At 36.7% G+C, this 18639-nt stretch overlaps 1 protein-coding gene across 1 annotated transcript in view; it reads right to left on the bottom strand.

The window, feature by feature from the left end:
• The window catches only part of PKD2L2 (polycystic kidney disease 2-like 2), a 35360-nt gene that overhangs the window by 16242 nt on the left and 479 nt on the right, over positions 1 to 18639 (bottom strand). The window contains exons 2-8 of the mRNA XM_008588706.1: positions 18138 to 18239; positions 14990 to 15123; positions 13264 to 13520; positions 9392 to 9613; positions 5673 to 5901; positions 4046 to 4216; positions 3590 to 3771 (exon numbers count right to left, since the gene is read on the bottom strand). Coding sequence (XP_008586928.1) covers positions 3590 to 3771; positions 4046 to 4216; positions 5673 to 5901; positions 9392 to 9613; positions 13264 to 13520; positions 14990 to 15123; positions 18138 to 18239 — 1297 coding nt within the window. The remainder of the gene's footprint in view (positions 1 to 3589; positions 3772 to 4045; positions 4217 to 5672; positions 5902 to 9391; positions 9614 to 13263; positions 13521 to 14989; positions 15124 to 18137; positions 18240 to 18639) is intronic.

The following is an 18639-nucleotide window of genomic DNA, read 5'->3' as shown; positions in this document are numbered from 1 at the left end:
AGCTGCCCTCCATTTTTTCTCTAATTGACTCAGAAAAAAGTTAAGGGAAGTCTCAATGGGTTTCACTCCTAAGAAATTTAGCCAGGGTTTCTACAATTAGTATCTTTAGTCACCCATGCTGTTCCCTCATTAGGCAATGAACCCAAACTGATTGTTAATATGATGAATGGGAAGCCACAGGTGACACTTTAAGTAACTGGGAAGTCAAATGACATAAATGGCAGAGACAGCAACATGAGAAGGCAAATGGCTTCTAAAAACCAGTAAAGAAAATTGTGGTTAGAGACAAAGCAATAAAGCCTAGAAAGAAAGTCCCTGTCTTCATGTTTTTCACATTTTAGGTAGGGGAAAAAAAAAAAAGGACACCAATTTGTCACTTGCTAGTATCAAACAAGTGCTGGTAATGATCCTCAACATAATCCTGAGGTTTATTTTATCCTCTTTAGTAACTAAAAACTTGGTTTTGATGTGAAATACCATTTATAGACTTCATTTTTTGAATTTTAAAGGGTTTGAATAGCGTAGTGGTAGCAGAAGCAGAATTAGTATTTCCCAACCTGAAATCTTATTTTATTTTCTTGTCATTAATTTGCAGTGGTGTCATTAAACACATCAGGGATATCAGTTATAAATTATGTGTGTGTTCTTTATTTTAAGGGAAACCTGGGAAATAATTTTTGATAGTATGTCGATACTCTGCATAATTGGTCATTCTGTCAGAGGGGGAAAGCTTCTTGTCCCTTATTGCTTTTACCAATAACATAGAGGGAGCAGAAGGCTATCTATAGTGAAGGAAGAAAATGCAATAAAAGAAATAGGCCAAATGCAGTCAAAGAAATTGGAGTTTCAGGACTCAGAGTTGTCTGGAATTTCATCCCCAGTACCTAGCCAAGACCTGATTAAATCATACTTAATGTATTTATCCGGCTTTTAATATGGTTTGTAATGCTATTCTACATGAAATAGAGAAAATGCTGAGTTGGAAGGAGACCAAAATTCTCACCAAAAATCAAATAGTTTTTTCTTTTTGGCATAGGAGAATATGAGGTTCTGTTTTAGTGTTTCTAACTTGATCTTTTATCCTTGAGTTGGGTTTATATAAGAAAAGTTAAAGGAACCATTTCTCATTCTTTTCTCCTCTCCAGAAATTAGCTGAGTAACTAAAACTTCCATTTAGCCCTTTTCTATCAGGAAAATGTTCAGATATTTCTGCTCTGTAAATAATGACAAAATTAAAAACCTAAGTCATTTACTAAATGATTAAGATCACATAGGAACTGGAGGTTTCAATAGTGTAAATGTCTTTTTTCTCCTCTTAATTGTGCTTAGTTTATACAATTTATTTATTTATTGCACGCAACATGGAACACCACGATGGACATAACCTTAGCATACAGGTTTATATTAATGAAAATACTGTTTTGTAACTTCTTGATACTCCTGCTAACTTTCTAAAATTCTCCCTTATTTAGTTAAAATGACTACTACACTGTTCCATAAAAATGTGTCATTTGTCATTAATGTGACTTTCCAGTCTCTCTCTCAGAGGCATGAATTGGGTAGTAGCTATTCCTAAGCATTCTCCAGATATTGTCTCTATTCCATTCTATGTCTTCTTCTGTAACTCAGGTTAAACATATATTATGCCTTCAGGGAAAGTAGCTCTGGGTACTAGGCTTAATTCTCTGGGTTCTTGCCTTCTGATTTTGGCCCAGTTATTACTCATTTTCTTGTTAATTCTTCAATGTTTTCTATATTTTATCCAGCTTTTTAAATTGTTCTCAAGAGGAAGTTGATCTGAATAATCTAGCACATCATTACCAAAAGCAGAAGTCCCCTCATTAACCCATTCCAAAGTTCTCTACTTGTTTATTCTGTGCCTTATACCTTCCTTTTCTCACCACTACCCAAGGTAAGACAAATTTCCAAGGCTCTGTAAATTATTACGCTTATATTCAATGCCCAATATTACCAAGTTTTATTATTAAGTAACACTTCATATAATTGAGATCCTAGGAAAGGACCAAGAAGTTGTTGGAAATGCAAATGTTATTCACTCAGGGTAGCTATCAGACTTCTCAAAGTGTAGATCACTTGAAGTTAGAAGGGATCTTTGGAGGTAATTTAGTCCAGGCCCTTCGTTTTCCAGATAAGGAAATTAAGGTCTAGAAAAGTTAAGTAGCTAGTGGCAGAACTGAAAACTAGAATCATAGCCTGTTGGTTCCTAGTCCACTCTTTTCTACTACTGACTTAGTATAGGGTTATTTCAGAAAATGTTACAGAATTTCATACATTTGTACTTCAATTATCTACATGTGGATGGAAAAAGACATTTCTTTAGATGGATTTCCCAAAAAACAAAACGTATTTGTTCAAAAGGATAATGAACAAATAAGTCTGTGAAACTCTTAACTAAAAGTTAACAAAATTATTACAGGATTTCTCAGGGCTATATGTTAATATGCACTGCAAATTTCCAAAAGGGTGATGCAAAATTCCCCAAACTTACTTAAATATAAAGCCATTTTTCCCCAGACAGTCTTGGTCTAGAATTCCACAAAATGTATTTCAAAAATTGATATTTTAGACTATTATAATTTTTTCATACAGATAGAAGTTGCTTTACCTACCCTAAAAGAGAGTAAATTTATGAAAATACTTCACTTTTTTTTTTTCCTTTTTGTCTTTTTTCGTGACCGGTAACAGGATCACAACCCTCGGTGTCACACCCGTACCGTGACCGGCAACGGGATCGCAATCCTCGGTGTCGTGCCCGCACCGTGCTCAACCAGTGAGCGGACCGGTCTCTATATGGGATCCGAACCCTTGGCAGGAGCGCCGCTGCGCTCCCAAGCGCCGCACTCTACCGAGTGCGCCATCGGGCCGGCCCCTGAAAATACTTCACTTTTAAAGAAAAGCCTGAATACTTTTCTGGGGATTCTACCTAGTCATGTCTACAAGTTTGTTGCTTAGTACTGATTGCTTTATGCCTATAAAGCCATTTTTTTTTTTTGACTGGTAAGGGGATTGCAACCCTTGGCTCGGTGTTGTCTGCACCACGCTCAGCCAGTGAGCGCACCAGCCATCCCTATATAGGATCTGAACCCGTGGCCTCAGTGCTACCAGCGCTGCACTCTCCCGAGTGAGCCACAGGGCCAGCCCTAAAGCCATTTTTGAAATACATCTTTGGCAGATCAGCAAAGGACAATAAGGTTAATACCAGTAAGAAGATTCTTAAGAAGGAGCTCTCTAAAGAAAACACTTAAGATATCTTTTGCCCAAAGAATAAATACTACAGAGATGTGAAGGCCAATTTTTGTTATCTTAGGTAAAATTCTCACTTTCAGTGAAAAATGAAGAATAAAAAATTTTTTCTGCCTTAATCTAGTAATGCTTAAAAAGTGGATACCACCATCCATTTAGATCCTTCAATGCCAAACCCTACTTTAAGTGTGACCAATATTTAGCTAACGATGAAAATACCAAACCAAATTTTAAATTTATTAAAGCTTAAGTTACTACTTCACATAGTCCTTTCCTTGAATTTTTTTTGTTAGAAAATATAATTACATTTATACTAGAAGCTTACATGGAATTTTGAAAAGTGGAAAAGTCGCCAACCTGTGATCCAAAAACAAGAAATCCTAACTGGGCGTAAGCAAAGAATATTATAAAAAACATGATGGCAAATCCTACTATGTCTTTGATACAGCGGGACAATGTTGATGAAAGCTGAGACATTGTCTTATTAAAGCTTATGAATTTGAATATCTGAAAAAGAACAAAGTTAATTGAAATAGGAGACTATCAAAGATTATAATTACTTAGAGTAAGTTAAATTAATTTTAGAAGAATTCTCCTTCAAATTAAAGGAGGTATTTAAAGACAATCAGGAGTATTTGAGGATTTGCCAGAAATAACTACAAGGCCAAACTACTTTTAAAATTACTCAATAGTTGAGAAAATTTTTTTCATGGCTTTGTAATTTAAGTTCTCATTATGCTATTACACTGTTGTATTATGTAATATAATAAAATATAAATACCTTTATCCATGCAAAGAAGATAGTAATAGCAATAATATTATTGTAATAAATGTGCCAGTATGCAAGAAAATAGAAGTCTGAATATTTTTCAGTACTTTTCAACAGCTGTCCAAGTAAGAGAAAACTTTGTATATTACAATATATGTTGAAGGAAACAGCCACAAAACACAACTAAATGGGAAAACAAGAAGGTTAAATTAGAGACGATTACTACCTCTAAATATCTCGCATTTCATGAAGAAAAACCTGAAAAATTCATCCAAAGTTTAACAAAAAGGGAGAAAAAAATAGGACACGTGTTTTTACATAAATGGAAGTAACTCTCAACTTATAGAGGCTTAAGGTGGCATAATTATCATAAAAGTGGAAAAATATTGATTGCCTGGCTATCCTAAAGTATCTACTTGTTTGTTTCTTTGAGTCCATAAAGCACAAATATTTAAAATGATTATGTAACTCTGACTAGACTATAAGGGTTTCTGCTCTACATCGTACCTAAAAGTTTAATATTTTCTACTGTGTAATACTACAAGAAAAAAAATTACAGTTACAAAGAGTAAACCCTTTTAGACCCTTTAACAACTCTTTTAAAAGAGGATTTCAGAACCAGGTTATCTTGGTGTCAGAGTTTTATAACTGTCATGAAATTTTTCCTTTGACTTTCCTTGCCTGAAATACTCAGTTAAACATTTAACGGTATGCCCTTTGTTATAGACATCACTGGGGATACCAGAGAGGTTGACGGCACAATTTCTGACTGAGAAACTTTCAACCTGGTTTTGGGAAACAAGGCTTAAATACTGGATTGGCTATAACTAAGGGCCAATAAGGGTGAAAGATCAGATTATATGAGCCAGAAATGTTTGTTCATTGACTGTTTCTAAGACCAAGTTCTTTTCTTTTGTCTTTTTCGTGACCGGTAAGGGGATTGCAACCCATGCTCAGCCAGTGAGCGCACCAGCCATTCCTATATAGGATCCAAACCTGCGGCGGGAGCGTTGCTGCGCTCCCAGCGCTGCACTCTCCCGAGTGTGCCACAGGGCCGGCCCCTAAGACCAAGTTCTTAACATTTGTCTCACCCTGCCTACATCTCTATGTTTGCTTTGTTATGTTCCAGTGACTAGAATTGGCAGTCTTTGTTGTTTCTCCCAGGGACTATTTCCCCAATCCTGGTGCTCTTTGTCCCCCAAACATACTCCCCTCTGGTTGCTCAAATTCCTCAAAATGTAATGTGAGGAGAAAAGTGGATTTAGGCAACATAGAAGAGTAAATTTTAAAGGACCTTGCCCACAAAGATCCATGATTGGTTGAAACACGAGGTGCTATAAGGAATACATTTTTTTGAGGGAGGGTAGGAAGACCTACTGTGCACATTAAATCATAATATTTATGGAATCACCTATTCTTCTAGGTTTATGGTGGCCCTCCCAAGGACCAAATCAGAAAAAAAGATTTCTCCCTTTTGGAGGCACACCATTAGTATGTACTATGATAGTTCATTTTATGTTTGATGTTTGTGCTTTCAAAATAAGTCCTGGATGAACAGAAAATTCTGTTTTTTTACTCCTTCTTCATTGGTGGATTCAGATGTGATGCCCTTCAACCATACACATGAATATATACTCACCAGCAAAAGTTGTAATTCTAACCAGTTCCAAATACTTTTGAAATAGGTAGACTTAAATTCTTTTATTTTTTTGATTTCTTGTGTTGTGAAGACAATAAGAAAAATACAAAATGTGATTTCACAGGAAGCAATAAAATAATCATAGTAGCTAACATATCTGAGGAGCTTTACAGAATAAAACTGCCATGAAGTAAGTATTCCTCCAGTTGCAGGGAATTCTGCCACCAATCTGTAAAATTAGGTTTGTGAAAGAAAATGTTCTACTGTTACTGTTTAGTTAGGATTCTCCCCCAAATACATAATTCTTGAATATTTCAGAGAGGGAAATACATTCTCTCCCTTTACCTTATCAGAGATACTTGTGGCTTATAAATGTCAAGGTCACATATTCTATTAAAGAGAATATTTTGTTTACTTTAGGCATTGGATGTCCAATACAAAGATCTATATGCAAATAGAAGTATACTAATTGTTTCCAACACTAAATATAAAAAGATTTTGAGGTTTTTCCTATATTTTTGGTGTTCTTTACAACGTCAGATAATTAAGAATTGGCAGTAATTTAAAGAACCAGCAGTTCTGTCACAATATTACAATGCAATTATTCCTACGTAAAGATATTAGCAAATTTTATTGGTACTGGAATAAGGTGCTGCCCAAACAAATAAGCAAACAACAAAAACAAACAAAAACCCAGTTAACAAATATGAGGGTACTTTGAAAAGTTTATGGAAAGATTCATATTATCTTTTAATTCCATTTTTCTGTAAACTTTTTGAAGTACCCTGGCCAAACTGTTAAATCTTACACATAGTAAGTGTTTAATGTTGGATGAGTGAGTGAAGTGAAAGAAACTCATGGTCTGAAATGTAGGCTAATAAATAGAAGGGGGAAAAAACAGTACTTGTAGTTTGCCTCATATGCATACAAGAAGAAAAATAAATGGATAAGGTCTTAGCATAAACAGTATGCTTCAATATAACCACTGATTATATATACTAGTTAAGTTTTAAAATCTGCTGAAGTTTCTAAAAAATAACATTTTAAGAGGTAACATAGAATAAGCACAAAACCTAGAGACAAGAAATCTTGACAATCTGATATTACAAGGAGTTCTTCACATGACTTTAAGCCAGTTACCTCAATGCTTCCACTCTTAAGGACATAGAAATGATTTGTACTCTTCACTTTATCCTGATTAGGATTATTGGGAAAGGGTTAATGATTTTGGTAAAAAGCTCTGATTTACTGAGAGGAAAGTAAGAACTATAAAATAAAAGATATAATGTCCATTGGCTGCTTAAACGTGGCTCATTTATTAATTCATACAAATTCTAAAGGCTATGGTGTGTTCACTGTCACTGTTGCTCAAGGGCAAAAATCCCCTAGAGTAAACGCCAATTCCATATTCCATTCAGAGTGTTTTCTAACACTCTGCATTTCTTAATTGTTAAGCTTTTCCTTTTCCACTTGAGAAAATGTTTTAGAAACTCTATGCTCCACTGTAGACTCTGGCCCCTGCCATTTACCCTGCTTGCTTCTTGGGCCTGCCCTCTAGGAGATAACAGCAGTCCCACACCCCTCCCCCAGGGGCCAGAGGCAAATTAGGCTTCTAAAGTGACCAACGGACTGTGTCCCACAATCAGCCAATCCAAATTAGCAGGACAGCATCCCTCATTTACATAAAAGGACCTGAATGAGAACCTGGGAGGGAAAAGGGTGGGAATTTAGGCCATACAAGGGGGTCTTTTCCTTTGTTCTGGGAGACACTGGTTTAGGAGTTATTGCTCCCCAGTTCTCTCCTTGCTTGAAAGCAAAAAGAGGTGCTGTAACCCTGAACAAAGAGCTGCAACACTAAAATGAAGAGCTATAAAACTACAACACTGACGCCGGTCTTGCATTCCTTTGTGCGTTTGCCCCACAACAAGAGAAAAAAATGTAAGACCTATGAAAGAAACGTGGCTCACTGAGCTTTTTAGTAGACACTGCTGTCTGCCTCTCTAGCAGTCATTATCTCTTTCTTCCTTTCTATTAGAACCCTAATTGTATTCAGTTATTCACCCATCCCCATCACTTTGGGGAAGCTAATTACATCCCCAGGCAAATCTAATCATGGTAATTCTGTTTTCTTGGCCAGTGTTTGATTCTAGAATCCTGGCCTAAATAAATTAGCATGGTCCAGGTTAGGCAGGTTACATACGGTAACCTGGTCAGACTAATGGAAAGAATTTTTTTTTGTTTGGTGCTCTCTCCTTATGAATATCAACAACATATGACCACAGTTGCTGCTTGTACATAATTATTGTGGGGAATCTTAAGATAAGAATGACACAAAGGAGGGCAAAATTGAAGCCATCTCAAAGAAATGGAGCTAGATCCCTGAACTTACTGCAAAAGGTATCTGCCCTGTCTCTAGAATTGCTACTATGTGACAGAAATAAATTTATTGTTTAAACCAATTTAAGTTGGGGTTTTCTGTTACAAGAAGTCTCCTAACAGATCAGTGGTAAAGAGCTGAGACCCAAGTTAGGCCTTGTTTTTGCTAGATAACAAACCATACCCAAATGCAGTGACTTATAATAAATATTTCTTTTGTGTTTGCAGAGTTCAGATGGTCCAGCTGGGAGTGACTAATCTCAACTAGGCTTGCTAATATATCTGCCATTTGGCTAGGCCCACTCACGCATCTTTGAGTTGGCTCTGCTCTACATGTCTCTCATCCTTCTCCTGGGTCCAACAAGCTAGCTCAGGGACGTCCTTCTCATGGTAATTGTAGAGGTACAAGAGAGTAAGTTCTAATGTACAAACTCATTTCAAGCTTCTGCTTGCACCATAACTGCTAACATCCCATTGACCAAAGAAAAGTCACATGGTTGTCCCCAGCATCAAGGCTGGGGCAGTGTACTCTGCCCTAGATGGCAGGCCACTACAAGGTTACATGGCAAAGATGAGAAGAATGGGGGCCATTTTTGCAATCTACCTCTTTCTCTAGTCATTTCTAGGATGCTAGCTACCATTACATACAAGGGTACTTCCAAAAGTTCATGGTACCCTTCTTGGCAGTGACCGGGCATGCCGTCCCACTCCTTGTTATGTATGGAGGCAGAAGGAAAGGGCTCAGGCCCCCTCAATGTCATGTCTTCAGTACCAGCAGCTTCCTGTCCGCCAGTTCTATCCTCAAGCACTGGGACCAGGGAAGAAAGAAAAAATTAAAAAGCTCATGGAAAAATTTGCATTATCTTTTTTTTTTCATTATCTTTCAATTCTGGTTTTCCATAAGTTTTTTGAAGTACCTTCATATTGTCTAAAGTTCAAATTGTTCATTCTTGAGACAAAAGAGAATATCTTAATATCATAATAAAGAAACCCATTCTGAAAGGAAACCAATGATTTCCTTTGATTTGCATGATCTGATTAGAGGAAGAAATCATGAAGACTAAATGTAGAATTATAAGAAATAAGACTACATATTCTTAAGCAATATAAAACTAACATATTGTGTGTAATTCTCCATGTTCCTGAATATATTCTGAAGTAATGAAATAGTGAATGTGATGTTGCTTTACCTTCTTTTTCATTATTGTCAGTAGAACTACATCATGTTTACTTCAAAGCTTATGATTTTACTTTCAGCACAAGCATGCATAAACTGGAAATCCTAATGAGGGCTCCAAATGTTTTAAAATTCAATATACTAATAAAGAAGTTGCGTCACTCACCTGATGATGCAAAACAGATTTACATTAGCATTGTATAATGAGAAATCAATAAAAATAACTCTGGTCCCTCTTGTGATCCAGCTATTCAGTCGAAGGTCAATGAACTTGTTTTTGGTTTCAGATTTTGATTTGGATAAAGTGAAAATATATCCCCCATTTCGGTAAATACCAACAAATCCCCAGTGCCAAGGGGAGTTGGTATTAGAAGCAGAGTACTTCCATCTGTTGGACATAAAAAGAATATGGAGAAATGAGAAAGCCCAACTGAGAAGTATTCTAAGAATTTAAACTAACCTTTGGTTCAAAAGTAGTAGTTAAAAAAAAGTAGTAAGTTCATAAGTATTATAGTAATTTTGGAGCAAAACAATGTTAAGGATTAAAAGGATTAAGATTTAATATGTTTTTATTTTTTAGTGCTTATTGTGGGCCACACACTGGACTAAGTGTTATGAGAAAAAATTTTTAAATCCATCTATTGCCTTATGGGACTTAGAATCTAGAAAACAATGACCAATTTTTAAATTTTCTTTAACATGTTGTCTCTGTTGTCTTATGAGATGTTCTGTCTTTGAGCAGGACAAAAATATCAAGAGTTTTGATTTAGAAATATCTAAGTATGGAAAAAAAAGGTGCTTCATAGTCTATCTTCTAGAGGTCATATATTGTTTATAAATGCCCAGTAAAAACTTTGTTATGGGCTGGCCCCATGGCGCACTCGGGAAAGTGCGGCGCTGGGAGCACAGCGACACTCCTGCCATGGGTTCGGATCCTATATAGGACTGGCCGGTGCGCTCGCTGGCTGAGCGCGGTGTGGGCGACACCACACCAAGGGTTGTGATCCCCTTACCCATCACGAAAAAAAAAAGACAATAAAAACCCAAAAACAGACAAAAAAAAAAAAAAACTTTGTTACGATGTCTATATTGTTATATAGCTATCTTATTTAATGAAAGTACATAGATCAAAGTAAAATGTGTATAATTAAATTTTTTTGAGAAATGACTTTTGAGCTTGATTTCAATCTTCCATAACAAAGTCTGTCAAAGAAAATGAATGATAGTTACATATTTAACAAGTCACACAACGTATGTAAAGATTATTATTCCCTAAGTTATGTAAAGTTAATGATTGATTAAAATATTTACATCATAATAGTAATATTAATGCTTAATAGTTTTTTTTGATTCTTTAAAAAGATCAACAAAATTTGCAAACCTTTATCCAGAGTGACCAAGAGAAAAATAGAGAAGACAGAAATTACTAAAGTGAGAAATTAAGCAGAGGCATGGTAGAGCAGTTGCTTCTTCTATTACACTGGAGTGGGGTTTGAGGAGAGAGACATCCTCCTCCTCTTTTTCGGGTCTCCACTGGTGACTCTCCTTGTGTCACTGCAATAGGGTGTCTGGTGGGCCATCTGCACGGTATCTGTGGCTACTGCTGTGGTATCAAGCTGCTTTTGTGACAGCTGTGGCTGTGGCTGTGGCAGTGGCTGTGATGGGCCACCCACAAGGAAGTGGTGTTTTTGGCATGCTCCTTGCCTGTTTCCCAATGGGGGATGCTGCCCTTGGCTCCTGCCTAGGTCCCTGGGGAATGCTGTTTCTTGCTTGCATCTGGGTGGAGGAGGCTGGCCCTCAGATCCTGCCTTAGGACCCTGAGTGTGCTCTTTGTATAACTAAATTTTGTTTCCATTCTTTTGACTTTTAATTATGGAACATCAAGAAAAAAAAAAAAAGCCTTGATTTCTCATTTCAGTCTCACTATTTGGTTTCCCCAAAAGAGATGTGAAAGGTAATCCAAAGATGCACTGTTTAAACTTCTTTTCTATTAATAACACTATGTTTTCAATGGCAGAGGGAAAAAGTGACACCTAAAAAGTATTTAGGAAAAAATAATTATATTTTAATGAAATTTCCATAGATGCATTTTTGGTTGTTTACTCTATATGACTCTTAAAAATTTGTTACACCAACTCTCTTCTCACTTCCAGTTTTTTATAGATAATGTTTTTAATGAATTTTACTTTTTAAATAGACAAACAAGAACAAATTGATTCTTATTTTGGTTGCTGAGAAATAACAAATATTAGCTCACAATTCCAATTAAGTATAGAGATGGTAGAATAAACCTAATCCATAGTGTTAATTTTGGTACTTAAAGTATTTGTAGTTGTTTTGAGAATTTGGAATATTAGAATACCTAAAAGGTTTAGTCTTGAGATTACAATTTAAAATGTGTAATTAAATAATTGATTTATCTTGTAATTTTGGGTTGAAAGGTAGTGAATAGCACTGTAATATTTAAGAGAATGTGTATACTTATGAATTTATTAGATTTATAAGAATTACACAAGCTTTCAAGAACACCCAAAACTCATACAAAAAAGAAATAAGTCAACAAAAACTACAAAGTGGGCCGGCCCCGTGGCTCACTCGGGAGAGTGCGGTGCTCATAGCACCGAGGCCGCGGGCTCGGATCCTATATAGGAATGGCCAGTGCGCTCACTGGCTGAGCGTGGTGCAGACCACACCGTGCCGCAGACCACACCGTGCCCAGGGTTGCGATCCCCTTACCGATCAAGAAAAAACAAACAAACAAAAACTACAAAGCAATGATTTAATCTTGGAAGTTCAGGAGAGTTGTTCAAGAGAGGAAATGTTATCATAGTTCATATTTATAATATAAACATTGACTAAGAATTCAACAATGGTAATGGTATAACCGTATTGAGAGGCTACGAGGAACAGGAAGAGTGTGTGTAGAGGGGTGGCATAAGAGAACCACATGACAGATCACCTCCCATGATAGAAAAACAATAGATATATAGAACTGAAAACTCAAGTAGTAGCAGTGTGAGGATATTACTCAGAAACAGGAAGTATACTCTATGAGAAACAACTAAAAGTAGCTGCTTCTGTAGAGTGAGAATTATGAGTAGGAAAAGGTAGACCTCTGTAAGTATTTGTATCACTTTGATAAATATTAAATTACAAAAAAGGTTTATCTTTCCCCTTTATGATTTCCATATAACTCTAAAAGCACAAAGTGTAAACAACACTGATACCAGCAGCTTCTGTGTCAAGGGGAGGTGATGCCAATGGCTTTGGGCTTTCACATTTTCAATATAAAGTGTACACATGAGTCTACACCAGCATTAATTTCAGCCACTTTGGGGAACAATGGCTATAGTATCTTTTGGAGGCATCATCTGATGCAGTGCCTGTAGAGCATAACTCCCCCTTTTTAGTATTGGCAGCAACAGAAGATATCACTGAAGTAAGCCAGAGGGAGAAAGGAGAAAGTATCAGAGCATACCTAAGACACTCCTTAAAGATCCTGAGTTTTAGAAATATGTTTCAGGGAGTCTGGCCAGAGCCAGAAAAGCTGACTATTGTAGAGGCAAAAACTGATGCTTTGCCTTGTATCATATATGACTTAAGCACTTCATATACCACATTCAGAAAAAAGAAAACACTTTGCATCTTGAGGCAAACAAAAAAGTAACAGGTTCACTCTTCTAAACACTGCTATCTCACTACTATCTTCCCTTGATACTATTGTTGAAACAGTCTCCTTACCCGTCAGCCTCCAGCTGGTATTATGTGGAAATATACATATTTTTACAATTTCTTTTTTTTTTTTTCTTTTCTGACCGGTAAGGGGATCGCGACCCTCAGCACGGTGTGGCCTGCACCATGCTCAGCCAGTGAGCGCACCGGCCATCCCTATATAGGATCCGAACCCACGGCCTCCGCGCTACCAGCAACGCACTCTCCCGAGTGAGCCATGGGGCCGGCCCTATATTTTTACAATTTCTAAAAGATACAGTGGAAAGCTACTAGAAAAAAGTTACTGTATAATTTTATAGTACTTACTCAGTATCATGTTTAAGGCCAAAATCAGACAGGTCTTCATTTTTGGAAGTATATTTGCCATAACATTCACTCATAAACGACTGAAAGGATGAATAAACCTTGCATGTGTTGTTGCGGACTTTTAGTTGACGAACTCTGGGGACTCCTAGAAGTATGTTCTCATAGTAAATGCGACTGCTGTTCTTTAAATTATACAGCTGCTGGTTATTGTACCACGAGTCCCAGTACAGACCTTCCAAAAGGGGTCCTTCCATAAACTTCATACAGAAAGGTAAATATTATGGGAAAAGTATTATCATGTCAACAGAATCTACGTTTGTAACATTATGCATGAGATTTTGAGTATGAAAATTAAATTGTTTACCAAGCCACCATTAATATTAATGGTAATGATAATGATGCTGGTGCTACTGATGGTTAACACTTATTAAGCACTATACTAGGCACTGCGCTAAGCACTTTACAAGTATCAACGCGTTTAATTCCATAGCCCTTCTTATATGAGTATATTGAAAATTGTCCTTCAGTACATGAGAATCAGAGCTGGTCATGGTCACACATCATAACTTTACCCCAAAGTTGTCTTGTGCCCCTCCCTCAAACTCCCCTTCCCAACTCTGACCATGGTGACTGCTACTCCTGGCTCTGCCCCTATCTGCTCATTCTAACAGATATCAAGCTCAGGGTTCATTTTCTCTTTCCTCCCTTTGGATTCCTTGCCATTGGCCATATACATGCCTCAAGACAGCACAATAAAAAGGAGACAGGGTGAGCTCCACTTCTCTTATCATCCATATTTTATGTGGCCTACACCAAGGACCTATGTGATCATGTAGCTCTCATCTCATACTTGCCCTCTCACTCTTAGGAAATGACCACATCCCCTTAATAAGTTTTATATTCCTAGCATGCCAAACATAGCTCCACATGTAGAATAACTTATAGCACATATTGTTCCTTCTCCCTAGAATGCCCTTCTCTTATTCATCCTTTAAAACTCAACTGAATTGTCATCACTTCTGGAAAGTCTTCCCTAACTGCCTCATCCTAATATGCCCCAATATGTATGACATGGGATACCTAAAACTGCTGTTTCCTTAATTGTTCTTTCTTCATAATGTGAGCATCTTGCTATGTTAAGTGTAATGAAAAAATTGTCTATCCCAATGCCAAAGGAATGATTCTCTTGTGTATTTAAAAAACCATGAAACTATATTCTGTATATGTACTCTTTATTATATGAGGGTACTTCAAAAAGTTCGTGGGAATACTTGTATTATCATTCAATTCTATTTTTCCATGAACTTTTTGAAGTAGCCTCAGATACTGTACATTACTGTAACACATACACACAGTAGACGATTGTATGCCAAAAAAACATATATTACACTTTCTAGGCAATTAAAGAATTTTTAAGGGTAATTCTCACTATGCACAATTAAAGACTGATTTTAGATCCTAATCCTCACCTAAGAAGCAAGTCTCCTATTTTCCAAATGAAATGGGAATGTCAAAAAAATATCAATTTTTAAAAGTTACAAGAATAGTACCACTAAGAACATTTTCTGTTCTCAATAAACACTGGTTGGTTGATTCTAATAGTTTAAAGAAATGACATTCATTTTTACTCATTTCTTCAACAAATATTCATTGAGTGCCTACTATGTATGCCAAGGGCTTATGGAATACCTAAAGCTACTTCATCCACAGTCACATGATACCTTACCTTCCAAAAATCAGTTATGCTTCGAATAGACTTAAAGTTCGTTCTTTCACCACCAGGCACAGAAGTGTCCAAAAATAGAGATGACATAGCCTTGTTTAAGTAATACATATGTGGGTTTACCATCCCAAAAGTCACTAAGGAGAAGAATGTTTAAAAATTTATGTTTAAAAACTCAGTTTGTCATGATTAAAAATGTTACAATTCATTCCCAATTTTTTCTGACAAGTCAACTTTGTTTAGTCTAACTATAAAAGTAATAATTTTTTAGAATCTAAAATAGAAATATATAAAGCAGGAAGAAGTTTCTTGTAATCACACCACTAGCATTAAGTGTGGCATATTCAGATTTTTCTTTATGCATACACATTCATTTAAAAAAGTTTACAACCAGGCACATCGCCAGCACCATGGAGCATGCCAAAAACATCTCCATGTTGGGTGGCCCACCACAGCCACCACGATAACCATGGCTGCCATGAAGGCGGCAAGATGCCACAACCACTGCACAGATGGTCCACCAGCCACTGGAGTGAATGTGACAAGGAGAGTCACCAGCAGAGATAAAACAAAGGAGGAGGATGTCTGTCTCCACAGAGCCCATTTCATAGTGATGGAAGAGACATCTGCTCTATGAAAGTATTTGGGGGATCTGATCATGCCTCTCAGCATTGGACAGATCATCTGGGCAGCAAGTCAATAGAGTAACCATTATTCTTTCAGAGGGAGAGAAGAAATCTAGGGTGATTAGAGGGGGGAGAGGGAGCTGAAGGGGGATGGGGTGTGATTGGACAAGGGGCATAAAGAATAATTACAATTTGTAACAATATATATGCTAGTAATATTGATTTGATCAACATATCTTAATGTTGACTAAAAATATGTATAATCAATTTTGATTCAATAAAAATGAAAAAAAAAAGAAAAATAAAATAAAAAAATTAAAAATATTTATCTTTACAAAAATGAGGTCACATTATACAAACTATTCTGCAAGTTGGCTTTTTCTTCACATTGAAAGTAGGCAATATAGTACAGTGAGTGGTCAAGGCTATGGACTTTAAATTGAGACAGATATGGGTTTGAGTCCCATTAAAGGGATAATATATCCTACCTCCGAGTTTTGTTGTAAGAAGTGAAATGATTCACATAGGACATTTAAAACTGTGCTTTGGCACATGGTAAGAGTTTTAAAAAATATTATCTAGGGGCCAGCCCCGTGGCGCACTCGGGAGAGTGCGGCGCTGGGAGCTCAGCAACGCTCCCGCTGCAAGTTCGGATCCTATATAGGACTGGCCGGTGCACTCACTGGCTAAGTGCGGTGCGGGCGATCCCCTTACCGGTCACGAAAAAGACAAAAAAAAAAAAAAAAAAAAAAAAAAGATAATATGAATCTTTCCATGAACAATTTTGAAGACCCCTCATATATTAGAATGTAATCATATTTAAAAACAGGGTCTTCAGAGAGGTAATTAAACTAAAATGGGGTCAGTAACATGGGCCTTAATCCAATATGACTGATATCCTTATAAGAAGAAGAAATTTGGACAGAGAACACACACAGAGAGAAGACTAGGGAGAAGACGGCCATCTACAAGCCAAGGAGAGAGGCCTCAGAAGAAACCAACCCCGCTGACAACTTGATCTTGGGTTTCTAGTCTTCCGAACTGTGAAACAATACATTTCTGTTGTTTAATCCACCCAGTCTGTGGTACTTTGTTATGGTCTTTCTCATTCTCTTTTTGGGTGAGAGTGGATTTTAGAGAGGAATAAAGTCTAAATGTGCCTTTATTATTTTGCCAGAAGCCCTTTAATTTTTTAAACCATGTATCTCCAACATCATTCCATGGCACATATGAATCTATGCCATTCTTAAATAATTGCGTATTATTTCACTGTATGAGGGTACTTCAAAAAGTTCATGGAAATATTTGTTTTTATGTTTTATTTATTTTTTTCAGGTGGTTCTGTTTATTTGGTTGGGCCTCTGCATGGACCCAGCCATCCAGGATGGGTTGCTTTGCTGCAAGCAGGGTTATGGGTGGGAAGGAGGGCTGCCAGGTACCTAGGGATGGCCCTGGGTGGGTTCACTGCTGGTGGGCAGCAGATGGGGTCCTAGCTGCTTCTCAGGGAGGGGCAGGTAATTGTGGTCCTCCTCAAGGGCATTCAGTAGCAGCTTCAGGAAGCTGGAGGTCAGCCACAGCCTCTTTGTATTATGTTTTAATTCCGTTTTTCCACAAACTTTTTGAAGTATGCTCCTATACGCCACAAAGTTAAACAAATCCCTTTACTGATGTAGAGTTAGGCTGTTTTCAATTTTTCCCTTTATTAAAAAACTGTTTAAAAAAGTCTCTGATTAGTGGGATTATGAATGATTTTTTGCTTTTATTTTTCCACTTTCCAAGTGTTCTGGAATAAGCATATATTATTTTTATAACTAAGCTTTTATAAACCAGTCTAAGATACCTTAATTTATAAAGTTAGTTAATTGTTATACAGTTGCCAGTGTGTAGCACATACCAACATGAAATAAATTGTCAGTGAGCTTACATCTATTGTATGTTGGGCACTCTAAAGACAAAATGCTTTTTAATACTGCCCTTCACATACTAAGTTAATGCTATTGACCTACAGATAGGACGAATGCAGATTGAGATGTTTTCCCAGTCCTCCTTGAAGATTTGCTTTGACTCAGCACAAGCATATTTTACTATTAACTGTAAAATAGGACAGTGAAAAGAACAAAGCTAATGGCAGACACCAAGAACTTCCATCTTCGGCCTCATTTGTACTTTGATTTATGAAACTGAGCTTATGTGTTTATATGGCTGTAAAAGAAATCGAATTACAGTTGCCAACCCAAGAAATTAATTATGTTCAAGATAGAACTGCCAGATGAAAGGAATAATTACATTCAATCTGTGTTGACTGTAGAAGCCTCGTATTACATCTGTGACCAGAAGTTTTGCTTCTTAAGAACTATAAAGCATCAATCTAAATGAACTAACATACAATGTCTTAAATGTGTCGCTATATTTTGAAAAATTTTTGTAGCCTGACAGCCTGTGGTTTTACAGACTATGTTTTTTCATCTCTACATTCTGACTTCTTAGTTCAAACAATCAGTGTCTTTATTAACATGTGTACTTACATATACATAGGTTTACTAAAAAAATAAAGTACAGTAACAACTCCTGAAGTGTGGTTCTAATTTCTACTTCCTTTCTGTAATGCAGATTATGTGTCGAAGTCCCTGTGAGACATAAAACAAAAATTTCCTTTACATTATTATGTAATTTATAATGCATATGAGTAACAACGACAGAAAAACACACCACTTTTAGTTGTTACACCGTATGAAGGAAAGCTCCAATGGGTCTGGTTATTTAAATCTCACTTTTATGAGGCACGGATAATTACTAAATTTTTCCATTGGGGTAAGCTGGCAGTCATTTTATGACTATATACTAATAGATTTTATAACATAGATGTTTCCTTACCAGTCCTGCCTTAAAATTAAAAAAGCAAGGGGGCTGGCCAGTGAGCTCACATGGGAGAGCATGGTGCTGATAACACCCAGGTCAAGGGTTTGGATCCCTGTACTGGCTAGCAGCCAATAAAAAAACAAAACAAACAAAACAAAAAAAAAACTT

Source organism: Galeopterus variegatus, unplaced genomic scaffold, assembly GCF_000696425.1.
Source record: "Galeopterus variegatus unplaced genomic scaffold, G_variegatus-3.0.2 Scaffold4980, whole genome shotgun sequence".
NCBI classification, from domain to species: domain Eukaryota; kingdom Metazoa; phylum Chordata; class Mammalia; order Dermoptera; family Cynocephalidae; genus Galeopterus; species Galeopterus variegatus.
Note: the sequence above shows the minus strand (reverse complement) of the source record. Positions and strands in the feature narration are given on the sequence as shown.